A 15,540-nucleotide genomic window follows, 5' to 3' on the forward strand; every position below is an offset into this window, starting at 1 on the left:
GGTCTTCTGACTCCAGGTCCAGCATTCTACTGCCTTCAATTTCTATGTTGTTGGAAAAGGGGGGAAGTGGCCTAGATCCCAGAATTAACAGAATAACCAGAACTAAAATGAAGCCACTGTGGTCTACCCCATCTTGCTCCTAAGAGTGTCTTTTCCAGGGTAGAGACTAATTCTTACATTGAACTGAATCCAGTCTTCCATATAAATGCTACCCATTTTCTTTGGTGTGAACCCAGAATAAATCTTAATTCCTTTTCCAAACGAGTCCTTCAGATATTTGAAAGCACCAATTGTGTCCTCATCAAGTACCAGCCAGCATTTGACTAGAGTAGCTCATGTCCCATACCTATGCCCCCCATCAAAGATGGTCAACAGGACTTGGTATTTGTTCTTTTAATGTTTGCTGTGCACTGCTTTGTAGAGGTTGTTTTTCATGTAAGTCTTCTCTGTAAAGTCCTTACTTGGGGCCTGCCTTCTGCTCCCTCTGATTCCCTACAATGCCTAGCACAGTACTAAAGATAATAGGAAAAAGTGAGATCCAACTGGTTGATGATTCAATACAGGTGTTCAATATAGGAAATTCTAAAGGAACAACGTACAAACATCTATATAGAAGGCACAATCGTAATACAAAGAACATCTATTTACAAGCACCCAGATAACATCTTGGCCATAAAGTGTAATTGACATAGGCAGCACAATTTTCAAACATATCAGTATGAGGAAAAAACAGAAAAATTCAAAAATGACAAGGCCCCACATTCCTGGTTTAAATGAGTCTTTTTTAATTCAGTTAAAGACCTCAGAGAAGGTTACCAATGTAGAAATGACGCCAGAGTCAAAATTCTAAGTCACTTTTCATTTATTCAGTCTGTTCTAAGTTGTACAGTTATCAAAATAACAAAACCAATGCTGGAAGCCCAGGAATATTTACAATCTCTGTGTAGTGAGGTCACTCTATTTTGTTGCACAGATTGGTTATGTTTGGTACCACAAGGTATTTATAATTCTGACAAAACTGGACAGATTAACAATTATATATACAGGAAAATAAAAGGAAAATCATTCAAGTATCAAAATACAGAGACAAAGATTAAATAACATTTTTTATTACAAATCAGTCCCATTGCCACACACCACAATTAGCAAAATCACCCTTTTGCAAACTCAATTTGACAGTCATTCTGCAAGTCTGGGCAATATCAGATGAGCCTTCAAGCCAGACTAAACTCAGATTAACTTTCACAAACCACAAATGTGCTTGCTTTACTGTTCCAACCTGTCTTTGAATAACTACCCCTGATCTTTAGTACTAGAGGGCCCACTAGGAACCTGGAAAGTTGCAAATATAAAGCCTTGTTAGGAAAAAGAATCCTATTGCTAAGAACAGCAAGCACATGGGGAAATTCAAGCAGAGAGCTGGGAACTGATGACAGCTTAATGTAACTGAACCCATTTCAAGAAAGCTATAGTTTCACACCTAAATGGGCTCCTTCACAGTTCAGAAACACAGTGGATGTGTTCAACTATGCTACATAGCCTGCACTGAGAACAGTGTGATAGCAGGGGCTTTCCCACTCAAAGCCTATTCCTAAAGTTGCAATATCCCTTTCTATGAAAGGGATAGTACCTGACCCCCATTTAAAAAAAAAAATCCAGTCACTTTCCTATCGCCAATATCCAAAAATATACTGATCTAAAAACATAATTTAGAACCAGAGCTGACCAGCTATCTTCCCAACCTGAAAACATCCTGAATAAATAAAGAGGACATAGCAGCTTTAAGAAAAACAAAAACATCACAATATGACTTTTTTTTTAAAATGAGAAATTCATCTTAGTGTCCACACAGAATTTTCTTTTTGGACCTACCATCTACCCACAGATAACTACTTGAAAAGGAACAACCTTCCTTTAAAAAAGGAAGAAAGCGAAGCTCTGGAAGATGGAGAAATGCTGTTACTGGGCCCAGGGCATAAAGACCTAGAACCATGGCAGAAACAGTATAGCTTTACTGAAAAGATTTTAATTTTCCTTGGGAAATTTTTGGAAAAACAAGAGGCTGAATACGGCACAACGGCAAGTTGCTAGGAGTCCCTAACAAGCTCATAAGAACCATGGTGCTTTCCTAGGACAGAAAAGCAGAGGTTAACTCCTGTTTTCAAAAGGAGCTCTGGCACATGCAGTTCTTCTGCTAGGGTCAGAATGACCAGAATTAACTACTGCCAATGCTGAAGAACTGTGCAATCTATGATGGACAAAGAAAAGAGGAAGCCTGCAAGGCCAAGCCTCAATCAGCCAAAGATAACAAAACCACCACCTGTAACTTCTGTAACCATAGAATTTGTGCGTTTTAGTCTAAAAGGACCCTCCCTGCATACACTTAAACATATAAATCCAATCAACACCTTTCGCTGGGAAAGATCAGTATTGCCAAAGCTTAAAATATTTGCACTTGGACAGGAATAAACTGCATTGTGAGAGAATACTAGATTTGCTAAAGGGCACTTGGGAAGGCACAGTCCTCTTTGCTCCCTATCCCGGAGGTTACAGGCCGGGAGTTCTTAGCCCTTCTGTCTCATAAGGGAGAAGGCCTGGTTTTAAATCCAGAAACAAAACTGAAGTTAAAAGAGAAGCAAATTGGAAAGTTGTAAGAAACAGCAGTGTTCTAATAAGTCATCCTGGTGCAGACAATGGGCACTGTCTGAATAGTTAAAAATCAAGTCAGCTACCAGCTTTAAAGCGTGTGAGTGTGTGTATGTTTTATTTGGAGTCAAGAGGATCTGAACATTAAAACAAAACAGACATAGTCAAGACTCAGAGAATTAACAATGAAACCTAATTGCAAAGACCTGCTTAGACAAATCTCATCACTGAGTATTAAGTTCAGTTGATTCTGTTAATGCTCCAAACGAAACTTCTTTTTTCTCTTTTCTTTTGGAACTTTTAGAAAATATGGAGCTACTACCGAGTTGGGGGGGGGGGGGGGGGGGGGGGGGGGGGGAGGAGAGACCAAATCCCTGGTCACTAATGGATTGAAGAGGTATGGGTGGGGCACTGAAGCTCTAAGAGTTTACCATGGACAGCAATGTATGGAAATGAGCATCATCTCTTCACATCTAAAAATCCTAGCAATAGCTCAAGAAATGTTGCATTTTAGGAATCTCCAGATCTTTTGTTTTTCATATCAGAGATATTTGTCTTCAAATGATCTTATTTTAAGTGCAATTTGTGCACTTTAACAGAGCAAAGGAACTTAGGTAGGTATGAACATCAGAATGCAACAAGCTATCTTAAGGTTAAACCTATTGATTCTGTTCTCTTACACTCACCCATCTCCCATAAGCAATTACTTTCCTTTCAAACCTGCTAAACTAGTCCATGAGTCTCATTCTGAAGAAGGAAGGCCTAGATGGATTGTCCTTTTTGCCAGTTCTAACTTCCCAAAAATCTTCATCCCCATGATTTTCTGGTTGAAGATTCTTGCCTATGGGCTCAGGCCATGGGCAATCATTTTTTCCATTAAAAAAAAAAAAAAAGTTTTTCTGGACAAGCTAAAAAACCCAGAGTCACTTCTTGACCCCCTAGAATCCCAATCTCATCTGCTAGAGAGAGACCCTGAGTTCCTGCTCTCCAGTCAGGAGCAGGGAGGGATGGGGGAGAGGGATCTATTTTCGAAGCTTGATTGTGGAAAGCCTGTGCTGAACAGCAGGAAGGCGATCCCAAAAGCAGAGGCTGAGCCTGGATCTTCATGATGGTGGGTGAGGCAGTGGTGGCAGCAGTCTGTGCCCCCCAGGACTTACTTTTCCGCAGCAGTGTGGTTTCCCAGTGGCTCAGCTTGGCAGAAGCAAACAGAATGGGGAGGGGAAAGGGTTAACCAAAGGCAAATTGTATGGAGAGGACGAGTGAATTCGAAGGGGAAGGTGCCTTGCAGAATCCCCAGAGCTTCTTAAAAACCCAGCAGCCCGGGAGGATATCTGCTCTTAAGATACAAAGGTACAAAGACCAGATAGGGACCAGAGGCCCACCCTAATTATATTAACTTATAATGAAACTCCCCCAAGCTGATCTTAACTGTTTAACTTCCTACTGAACTACATATACTTGAACTATTTCCTAATGAGATGCTTCCTTCCCATATCCTGTCACTAAGCTAACTCCCCACACCAGAGCTGATTTTGCTTTGTCTAAATCCCATCACCTTTTTCAAAGGATTCAAAAGGATAGAAAATGACAAGCATCCATCCTTCTAACATCTGCCACACCAGAGACCTGGGAAGAGGGAAGTCAAAAGCACAGGCCACTGCTTGATCTCTGAATTCTCATGTTACAGACAAGGAAACAGATTTGGGAAATAATGGCAGTTAACATAGCTTGGGGTACTAGCCCCCTAGCTTATAGCAGCCCCTTTCTGAGACAGTATGACTAAGCATCACATGGGAAGAATACAAGCCCCGCTCCTCAGTTGTCCAAGAAGGAAGCCTTCCATTTGCTGAGCTAGCCTCTGGAACTCAAGGCCAGTTCTGCCAACTCTTCTGGGACTCTCATAAATATAGGAGCGACAAAGATGATGGGACCACACAGAGATACCATTTTATCTTCAATACTCTGGTCACCCCTGAGATCAACCCTTAAAAGCTTCTCCTGAGGGTCAGCTATAGATGTAAAGAATTGGCATGCAGCCTGAACACACAGAGAATACAATTCTGCCCAGTCTAAACCACCCAACAGTATTTATGCCTTTCCATCTCCTGTCTCTGGCCATCTGTGGTAGCTTAGTCTTCCCCATTCAAAACCATGGAAGCCATGGGTAGGCTGTCAGCTGACAGAGAATCCAGCACCATACATCAGGGGAGGTGAAGGGATAGAGCTGGCAGGCAGGATTGGAGTTTAGAATGGGGAATAGGTTTCCTGGCACACTGGGTGGTCACAGTGGTTAGTGTTGAGAAAGGTGAGTTAGTTCTTGGCATTAATTCCCCAGTCATGGCTCAGAAAGAAGTTTGGACCAGAGCAGATCATGTGTCCTAGGCTTGAGCCCAGGATGATATTACCATCACTGTTTGAATTGGCTTTAAGGCCAATCCCCCAGGGATTTGTAGTGCCTGTCCATTCAAAGGGCCCTCAGCACTCTTTGATGCCTACCTTGAAGGCACCTCCCCCCTTCCACTGCACTGTCCCCAGCCAAAGGGAGGATAATTCACAGTGTTTGATGGTATAAGGTACAGAAGTTGTTAGTGTACAGTGTCTTAGTGCTGCTGTCAGGAAGGAGAGCAGACCCCTGGGAGGGGAGGGGGCTCACCATCAGCAGCTGGAAGGAAAGAGCTTGAAAACAGCAGACAGATCAGATGGTAAAGGCACAGTGAGACTACGGAGACAGGGGCTGGGTTGGTTTTAGAAGATAGTGGTCTCATACTTAGTGTTGAGGCTCCTTTTGGAATCCGGTTTTGGGTCCACTACCCAGGAGACACTGGCATGAGACTGGGTATCTTGGTCCATGTCAGATGGTTCCAACTGGAGAATATGAGAGGGAAAGGCAAAGCATCAGAGCAATTGTATGGCAAGAGCAGGGCTGAATTGAGTCCAGGATAAGCCTCAGATCACCTCCCCTAGGCCATGCTGGTAATTTCCTCACCTGAATCAAGGTCCTTCTCTTCAGGTGAGTCCTGAGATCAGAAGGGAAGTCCAAGAGGAAAAAGGTCCCTACTTTTTGGGACTGGATAAGGAAGCAGTGCATAAAGCCCTGCTAGGGAAGCTCATTGCTACTAGGGGATTTGGAACTGCTCAGCCAAAAGTACCCTCATAGGCTACTGACCCCTGCCCACAGAGATTGGAGCTACCTGATCTGGAAGCTCTGGACAAGGCCAGGGATGTGCTCTAGAACAGTGGCAAAGAAGGAGCAGATGCCTCTGTGGCTTAGGAAGCACACACTTAGCAAAACAAAAGACAAGGGCTGCAGCACAGACAGGTGATGACAGTCTCCAGGAGGAGGGGAAAAGAGACACAAGATGGCAAGAAATGTAAAGACCTTGACTCCGGGACTAACAGCCGGCAGCGGTAGGTAAGAAGGACGGTGGGTAGTGCAGGTGTGACAGTAACAACAGCGATTATCAGGTGGCAGCGGCCCCTGGGGAGGTAGAGGCAAAGCAGACACAGACAGGAGGCCACATTAATGGTAGGAGGGAGTGGGGAGAGACTCCTCTGCTGATCCTGCCCCGTATTGCTGCTAAGAGGAAAGGGAAGACAGATAACCAGAACTGCTGCTTGACAAGGGGACACGGGCCCACTCAGGGATAGGACATTTGTCCCCTGAAGACAGCAATTTCCACTGAAGACCAGGAGAATGGGTTTGGTGTATGGAAGAGACTCCTCCCCTCCACCCCCTCCCAGAGTCAGGCAAGGACTAGGGAACCCAGGAGCCAAGATATACATACTGCAGATTTCCTCATGCCAACTCGAGGCTTTGGCACTGGTTTGGAAGCTTTTGTTTCTATCATCTCGGCTGCTGATGCCCCACCTGGCTTCGCTTTCTGGGCCTGCAGGGCCAGCTGATAGGCCACCTCAAATGCCTGTCCCAGTGTCAGGATGATCTCATAGGTTAGATTCTGGGAGGGAATCAAACATAACAAATATATGAATATTTTGGCATGGAAAAGTTTTCCAAACAGAGAGCAGCTAGGACATGCTGAAGGTAATAAGGCAGAGTTTTAGAGATCTTGGATGTGTTTAGTGGCTTAACGATGCCAGAAAACTTTGGGTCTCTTTGGAGTCACAAGACTTTTGAAATAGTGGAATAGCCATATTCAAGGGAGAGGCAACTCTTCAGAGTTTTCAGCAGGAGTTGGCCCTTAGCCTTGGTACCAGGACCTTGGGAGGGTCCGGTTTTCCCTGGTTTAACTCATTTTCCTCCTTTCTATGGGCATAGTCAATTTTGCATAGCCAATTTTGCATAGCATTCCATTTCATTCCTAACTAAATGCCAATGGAACCAAGGAAAGCCCCAAAGATTAATTGAGAGTATTTTGGAGCAAAGAAGTGATTCTGTTGATAGAAGATAGGGAAATCTGCAATGTTCTTTGGGAAACAAAGATGTGGCTTAAACTTTGAGTACATCAAGCTAGACATGGAACCCCAAAGGCATCCTACTATAAAGGAAAGGAGCTAGAAAACATGTTTCTTCTCTATTGTGCACCATCACTTAGTTGTCTGATTACACAGATGATGGCACTTCTCTGCACTAAACAAAGGGCCGGAGAGAGAAGCTCCAAGTTCTCCCTAAACCCTAAAATTTTAAGATTCTACAATACTAAGGCAAGGCAACGATTTATCAGCTCCCCACCAAACACTCCAGCTGAGGTACTCCCACTCTCCACACAGGCCTGTTTTAATTCTTGCTCTTCAGACCCTGCCACTCACCACATCCACAGTGCTAAATACATGGCAATAGTGGTGGCTTGTCTGCAGGTCCTTGGTGATGTAAGCAAAGGTGCAGAGGTCCTCGGGATCCTGGGCTGCACAGGAGATGTTTCGAATCTCATGTTCTGCAATGATGTTCTGTCAAGAAAGAAGTGACAAGCCTGACTGAGCTGCCTACTGCTTTCCCTCTGGAGCATTCAACTGTCAATAGAGCTCAGGGGAGTTTAGTTTTTGCTTGTTACTGCCACCTTTGTCTACTTCTCATCAAGAATTCTCCTTCTGGACCATACCTATCCTTTTCCACGGGTCTTAATGGCATCCTGATAAAGAATGGGATGGCTACCAAAGTTTAAAAGGGCATTTACTTTCAGTCATGGAGCTTGAGAAGATGAGATCTTAATTCAATTACAGATCCACACCCTTAGGGAAGGAAAGATTAAGCTGAGTTATGATGTATCAAGAAAACTACAGAAGGATTCCTGTGCCCTTAAACTAAGGTCCCACATGGGGACATTGCTTGCTAAAGGAAGCACTGTCTTCGATGGAAGAAAAGACCCTTGACTCTGCTATCTTGGCCTATGACAAGAAAGCACCAAAAGACACATAAAGCCAATCCCATTGGGGACTAACAGGCCTCCAGATGCCTTGGGCTCCAGAAACCTGAGTGGACTGACCTAAAAAGCTGTTTCATCTCTTTCTTCCTCACTCAATCAGCTTTACAACCATCTTCAACTCAGTTTTAGTCTCCTCAGCTCCAAAACAGGACACAAGGAATGAATCAAGAATAAAGGAACAAGAAATATTGTCATGCAGCAAGGGGCAATGAGTATGCAAATACACACCCATCTATCCCAACACAAAGAAGGCATTCTTTGCTCCTGCAATGGGAAAATGGAAAGAGTGAAGTGCTGGGAGTCAGTCAGGAGATCCAAACCTTAATCCCAACCTCCATCACTCACTTACTGACTAGTATATGTCACTTTCCCTGTTTTGACTTCAGCTTCCTTTATACAATAAGGGAACGGACTGAAAAAATTCTGGACTCCTAGTTTGAAATTCTAGGATTCCATGAATTTACTCTTCAGGGATAATAGGGATTGGATTAGCATCACAGATTCAGAAATAGATGGGCAATATTAGAAAGCCATGATTCAAACTCCAGACTTCTGACTTCAAGTTTAGCATTTTTTCCATATGACCATTTCTCTGTCAATAGAAGGCAAACTGATGACTTAAAATTATGTTCTTTCAACAGACCTAGGTCTAGCAACAGTGCCTAGGAGAGAGATATGTTTGGAAAACCCAGAACTTCTTCCCTATGGGCTCCCCATCCAGCCCACCAAAGACCCCTCAAGATCATTTATTTGGAGGAGACCTAATAGGGTCTAGGTCTTCTGGGATGGTCACATGTGATATTGAACTATGGATTTCATTTCAAGTTCTAACTTCTTTCTGATTTGATGAACCCAGGCCACTAGGGGATAGTTTTTTTTTTTTTTTTTTTTGCTTTTGCCTTGAAAAACTCACTCTAATAACAGCTGTCCCTCAAATTCTTTTCCTCTTGTTTCATCTATAAAATGGAATGATGATATTTCTACTGCTTCCCATGACTACTGTGAGGGAAGGAAATCCTCAGTAATCTTTAGACCACTGGGTTAATAGGAATTATTTCCCTTACTTAGGTTGTTAAAATAATACACCTAGCACTGTAATGTTTGCAGAGGACTTTCCGTCATCTCATTGAAGCTTCAGGCCAATTCTTTGAGGTAGGTCCTATATTCCTCATTTTATAGAAAAGGAAACTGAAACTTGGGAAAGTGAAGTGGTGTGCTAGGGGTCCCACAATTTATTAAGTACCAAAGTTGCCATTAGAACAAAAAATTTCCTAACTCCAAGTCCAGCATCATATGCACCATGTCATGCTGTCTCTTGCATGACAAGAGACTTTGTCTCTTTCACAAAAGTTCAGTCCCTCAGTCTACTAAAGCCACATTTTGGAAGAAAAGGGATTCCAAAAGAAAATCCAGGAACCTCAGGCAATAGGATGTTCTTCCACAGTGGTAGCTGTATGGTATTCCTTAACTCTTGGGCAGACTTTAGTTGCTACATTCATTTATTTCTGAGTTTACTGTAGAAATGATAGTATTGCTATCATCCCAACAAGCCCATTTATTCATTCTAAAAGTATTCAATAAGCATCTGCTAGATACCTAACTTTCCTGGGTGGCATTGAAAAAGAAAGACTGAAATCTCAAACTTATAAGCAAAATGGATCATAAAAGGTCTTAATACTACAGCTTAAGTAACTATGCCAAGAACGAGCTACCAACTATAGAATCAAGATTAATTGTCTATGTCCCAATTGGCTAAACTAAGTCTAGGAACACTGCACAAATAAAGCTAATGTAATAATTTTGCAATTGTTTGGTTCTCTGTAAATTTCAACACCTTCATCTTATTCTGGAGTCTATGAGGTTATGATACTGAATTGCCAAGACTGACTCCTACAAATGGATCACTGGTTTGTTTTCTTTTCCTAATATATACATAATCTAATTTGATTTCCTTAAAGATGTGCAATTATAGATAGCTGCTTTGATTTTTCTCTAGAAGTCCTTTAAACAATCTTAGCCTTCTTGTGTGAATCAAAATATTTGGTTAGAAAGGGTGAATAAACCATACCAATCAATAAACCTCAAAGTCAAAACTATCTTACTAAATAGTTTCCAAAAGACCTGGGATCCTCAAATACAATGAGAAATGACTATATTTGCTTTGATATAGATTAGTAAAGCAATGAATATTATGTTGTATATAGAGAAAGGTTACTGGAAATTACAGTAAAGTTAGAAAAAAACCCAGCATCAATAATTTTTTTTTTTTTTTTTGCTGAGGCAATTGGGGTCAAGTGACTTGCCCAGGGTCACACAGCTAGGAAGTGTTAAGTGTTTGAGACCAAATTTGAACTCAGGTCCTCCTGACTTCAGGGCTGGTGCTCAATCCACTGCACCACCTAGCTGTCGTTTCCCTTCCCCCCTTTTTAAAGCACATACAATATAGCGACTGAGAGGCAATTAAAGGCAGGAGTAGGGCAAGTGATAAAATTAACTTGGTGACAATCATGCTAGAGAAGGTCAGAAAAGGAGACCCCTGTGAGCTACAGGAGTCAAGGAGAAGCCTTGAAGGTAAGATCTTAGTAGTCAGAGTAAAGGGGTAAGGACATTTCAAGCAAGGGGCAAGAGACAGCATGACATGGTGGATATGATGCTGGACTTGGAGTTAGGAAATTTTTTGTTCTAATGGTAACTTTGGCACTTAATAAATTGTGGGACCCTTAGTACATCAGTTCACTTTCCCAAATTTCAGTTTCCTTTTCTATAAAATAAGGAATATAGGACCTACCTCAAAGAATTGGCCTGAAGCTTCAATGAGATGATGCAAACATTACAGAGCTAGGTATATTATTTTAACAGCCTAAGTAAGGGAAATAATTCCTATTGATCTAGTGTTCTAAAGATTACTGAGGACTTCCTTCCCTCACAGTAGTCATGGGAAGCAGTAGAAATATCATCATTCCATTTTATAGATGATCACCAGGGCACTTATTTTGGTTCACAAAGCTATCAAGTTGCAGAGCAGGATTTCAATTTATGCTTCTTGAATCCAAGCCTATTCATCTCCTGTACTCTCTCCTTTCTTCCTTCCCCACTCTTCCCCTCTCCTCTTTTCCTGCTTCTTTCCTCTTTTGGCCTCTTTTCTTCCTTCCCATCTGCTTTCCTTTCCACTCTATATTCCAAAGATAGGAAAGAGACCGAGATGGAGGTGGGCAAGTAGGCTAGAGGATATGAAAGCTTGGGATATGAAAGGAACTGCATGCAAGTTGAAAAGTCTGTGTTTTTTCTTAAAGATTCCAGCTTCTTGAACTGTTATTATGATTTATTATCAATAAATGTTTGATTTATATATCTATTTTATATACCTATATATCCAGGGTCTTGTAAGAATTTCTTGGTTAAAAAGTGAGCAAAAAAAGTTTAAGAAACTGCACATAGACAATGGACAGCAACTGAAGTTTTTGAAAAGAAGAATGGCAGGGTGAAATTGGTACTCTAGGAAGATCATTTTAGCTCTCTTTGACTCTTGAAGTAGGATATCTCTTTACAGTCTTACAATCTTTACAGATTCCAATGTATCTTTCCAGTCTTTTCCACATCACTCTTCTTAACACACACTTCATTTCAAGTAAAGCAGCATATTGGTTACATCTATCTTCTCACCTTTGCCTTAGTCAACCATTCCATCTCAAGGACAGTTTCAATGGTATCTCCTAGAAAGATCTCTCCTCACACCAAAGTCGCTTTGTATATATTCTGTATTTATGTATGTGCCTGTTGCTTTCCCTCAATAGAAGGTAAAGTCCTTCTTGGTTCTTTTCAACTATGAGGTGATTCAGGCCAATTCCAATAGACTTGCGATAGAGCCATCTGCATCCAGAATCTAGAGGACTATGGGGAGTGAATATGGAGTACAACATAGTATTTTCACCTTTGTTGTTGTTTATTTGCTTGTTTTCTTTTCTCATTTTTTTTCCTTTTTGATCTGAATTTTCTTTGTGTAGCATGATAAATATGTAAATATGTTTAGAAGAATTGCACATTTTTAACCTATATTGGATTGCTTGCTTTCTAGGAGAGGGGGAAAATGGGGAAGAAGGGAGAAAAATATGGAATACAAGGTTTTGCAAGGGTGAATATTGAAAAATTATCTTTGCATGTATTTTGAAAAATAAAAAGCTATTATATTAAAATAAAGGATTGTAAAGTCCTTGAGGGAATGACTTGCTTTCATTTTTGTCTCTGCCCCTCCAGTGGGTAGAATAGTGCTTGGCACAGAGGGGATGCCTAATAAACATTGTTTAGATTGAACTAAATAGTTAACAGTGCCGATGACAGACAGACTTGGGACTGGGAAAAACTGGAGTCAAGGAACCTACTCAGGAGGCTGTTTGAAGTCGTTAGGCAAAGGGAATGGAGAAAGAAATAGGTTAGTAGGGGACAGATACTTCTAAAGAAGAAGTGAGGAGGCCTGATATTTAGTGGATATTGAAAATGAGAGACTTTTCTCTTCTTCTCAGCAGATAATTAAGAGAAAATAGGAGCAAGACATTACTTACATCACTGGGCATGGTCACTAGAGAAGTTGTTTCTGTTTAAATGTTCTGACATTTTTTTTTTTTTTTAAAACAGCAAGGAAGATTTGGTCCTTGGGAAGGTGGTTAGATGTAGAAGCGACTGATGTAAAAACCAATGTTATCAACAAACTTACTTACTTTAAAAAGAAAAAAGAACCTCAAGGGAGGTTCTTCCTCATTCTCCCATATCCCTTTCCCAAACATTAAACTCCTTTGGGTGAATAAGCTGTTTTGTTTTTTTTTGGGGGGGGGGGGGGGGAATTTAGACTCCCAATCCTAGCAGTGATCAACAGCTCCCAGAAGTCTTCACTCAAAACTCACCTTGTTAGAGGCATCGATGAATTTAACCCCTTTGTAGGTGATAGAAAGAATTATGGTTGGGATCTTCTTCATCTGCTCAGTTGATTTCTGTGGGAAATAGATAAATAAATAAATCTTTGTGTATTCTCATTTTCAGGACCACACAAAGAACAAGCTTCTAACTTTTTCTTACTCTCCTCTATTCAGAAGAAAAGTGGGGTTTGGGGCCGGGAGAGACCTGGAGCAGGCAGAGCTTTTGCTCCCACACTTGGTAGGCTGAGGCCTTGGGGCTATCCCTAAGGCTTCTGCAAAGGCAGCTAGGGCAAGGGTACAGGCACTTCTCTCTGTGGCCATTTGTTTCTGTCCAGGCCAAGCGCCTCTCCCTTCAACCGGATCTACAATAAACATGCTCTTCCTGCTTCCTGCAAAAAATTAATAACCTACCCGCATTTTGGCACAGGCATCCTGTGTGGATTCTGTCCCACGAAGGTCTTTAATAAGCATAGAGCCCAAATACTGTAAAGATGATGACAAGGATAGAGATTAGTCTGGGACATGGAGAGGGGGGGTACAAATTCACACCCATCTTTCCCAGATTAAAGATACTTTTGTAGGGCCCAGAGGTCCTGGCCTTCATTTTCCATGTGTCATTTGCCCAACCTAAGGCTACCTCACAAATAACTGGGCTAAACTTGAACTTTAGAAATCATTATTTGGGGGTACTCAGCCTTATTTATTGTGGTGTTCTCCCTAACTTCCCATTTCTTCTCAATAAAAAGCCCTTTCACTCCTCTTGGTCCTGTCAGAAGGATCTCTGACCTTGCAGGCAACTAATTCAGCCTGGTTGAGATTGATAAGGGTCAACAACCTGGGCAGACAGGCATGTTAGGGCTTTCACAAGACCTAGAAGTGACTCTGCCTGTGTTTTCCTTATGCTCTGTAGGTAGGCACTCTGACTACATTCCCGTCTGCTTCCTCACAGTTTATCTCTGATCACATTCTCCCATTTTTCACAAATAGCTCTTACCTAAAATCCTTTTCTAGTCTGTCCTCTGCAAAAGGAGCCAGGGAGGGCAATGGGCCCTCTACTGGCTTACACAGAATAGGACCTTAGAAGAGAAAGGGCCAGATCCCACAATCTTCCATTTCTCCAAAACAGGCACTCCAAGGTTGCCCCCATGAATGAGTCTGAAGGAAGGTAGGGAACACCACACTTACATTGGCTTCATAACCACAAGATTCGAAGATGAGTTTCTCTGGCTGATGCTGCCAGCTCTGCACAGGAGCATAAGGAGCAGCCAAGCTAGGGGGACGAAGGGTCAGTTTGGCCTCCCGGGGATCCTCCTGCCAAGACAATCACTCAGTTAGAAGGAAGCTTCACCTTGCCCCTGCCCAGTAAAACCCATCAAACCTACTCACTGTGAACCCCTCCCCAAGGTTTCCTCCTCCTCTCCATCCAACCAACATTGTATACATCTTCAATCTCAGAGGAAATAGGTATAATGAGGAAGATTTTTCTGAGAACAAGACCAATGCGCCAGCTCACCTTTCCCATCCAACAGTGCTTTGTGGGACTTTGCCACTAAGACAACTGTTTTCTAAGGAAGTTTAAATAGTGGAGGGGTAAGGTCCAGAGAGTGACACAAAGAAGTCACTGTCATGTTCTGAGAAGCCCCGACATGCTCTTCTTGTTACAATTTGTCCAGACAAAAAAACAAGACGAGCTGGGGAGAGGAAGGGAAAAATGTTCTCAGGTACCCCAGAATCTGACCTGTGTCTTAAAGTGCTCAGCTCGGCTGTGGGCAGTTGGATCGTAGCAGCTGTCATGTCGCCTCTTGCCTGTGTCCCCCAAAGGCAGCAGTAGGTCTGCTGACTGCCCGGTGCAAGAATCATTCTGGCTCAGGGGAGAAGATGTTTGGGAAAGCAGATCTTGATACTGTAAAGGGAAAAGAAGATGAAATTTCTAATCTTTCTGCCTCAGTAAGATGCATAGATACAAAGCAGTGGACAGGGATAATTAAGCAATACAGTGAAAGCTAGGTCTGAACTAGGGAGATGCTGGAAAGCTGGTGTTTCTGACTTAGCAGACTGTGGAGGGCAGAAGTAGAAGGGGGCTGAACAAGGTTTGGTGCCTTCATAGAATAGCCAATCCTTCTCAAGGAAATAGAAGAGGGACTCTTTTGAGCAGGTTAAGATCCAGGCTACAAAGACAACCAGCACTGTAGGCTTATTATAGAGAGTTGGCTTTCAGAGTATAAACAACACTGGAGTACTTGCCTCAGTCACTGTGAAGTCCAAACTGAAAGTCTCTTTGAGTTCTCCACTGGCCATTCTTCCTTGAGGCCAACCCCAGAAATGTAAATTCTAGTAACTCTTTAGCCTTGCAAACCTAGAATCTACTTGTAATGGGGTAACGAGGTGCCCCAATTACAGGGCATAGGCATTCCAATACTCTCTCTCCTACTATTCGTGGTTCTATGGTTCTTCTCTGCTCAGGCCTCTTAGGGCCAGCTTGGAAATCTAAGGACCCATCCTTCTTTTCTCCTTCTCCCTCTTTCATTGCACAGATCAGAAATTTTTCCCTATTAAGTGTTTCTTTCCTCCACTCCTGAAACATTCCAAATACACACATGTGT

The 15,540-nt window shown here is 42.2% G+C and overlaps 1 protein-coding gene across 7 annotated transcripts in view; it reads right to left on the reverse strand.

Annotated features, from left to right (window-relative positions):
• Window positions 1–844: 844 nt before the first annotated feature.
• Window positions 845–15,540, reverse strand: part of ANKS1A (ankyrin repeat and sterile alpha motif domain containing 1A) — a 229,081-nt gene continuing 214,385 nt past the window's right edge. For 3 of the 7 annotated variants that reach the window (XM_031965020.1, XM_031965018.1, XM_031965024.1), the window contains 8 exons: window positions 14,676–14,840; window positions 14,123–14,248; window positions 13,349–13,420; window positions 12,926–13,012; window positions 7,414–7,551; window positions 6,432–6,602; window positions 6,026–6,124; window positions 845–5,511 (listed from right to left, as the gene is read on the reverse strand). In XM_031965020.1, the coding sequence (XP_031820880.1) occupies window positions 5,392–5,511; window positions 6,026–6,124; window positions 6,432–6,602; window positions 7,414–7,551; window positions 12,926–13,012; window positions 13,349–13,420; window positions 14,123–14,248; window positions 14,676–14,840 (978 nt within the window). In that variant the 3' untranslated portion in view covers window positions 845–5,391. The remainder of the gene's footprint in view (window positions 5,512–6,025; window positions 6,125–6,431; window positions 6,603–7,413; window positions 7,552–12,925; window positions 13,013–13,348; window positions 13,421–14,122; window positions 14,249–14,675; window positions 14,841–15,540) is intronic. The other 4 variants (XM_031965023.1, XM_031965021.1, XM_031965019.1 and 1 more) reach the window with 3 other exon arrangements.

The sequence above is a fragment of the Sarcophilus harrisii genome, chromosome 4, assembly GCF_902635505.1.
Source record: "Sarcophilus harrisii chromosome 4, mSarHar1.11, whole genome shotgun sequence".
NCBI classification, from domain to species: Eukaryota; Metazoa; Chordata; class Mammalia; order Dasyuromorphia; family Dasyuridae; genus Sarcophilus; species Sarcophilus harrisii.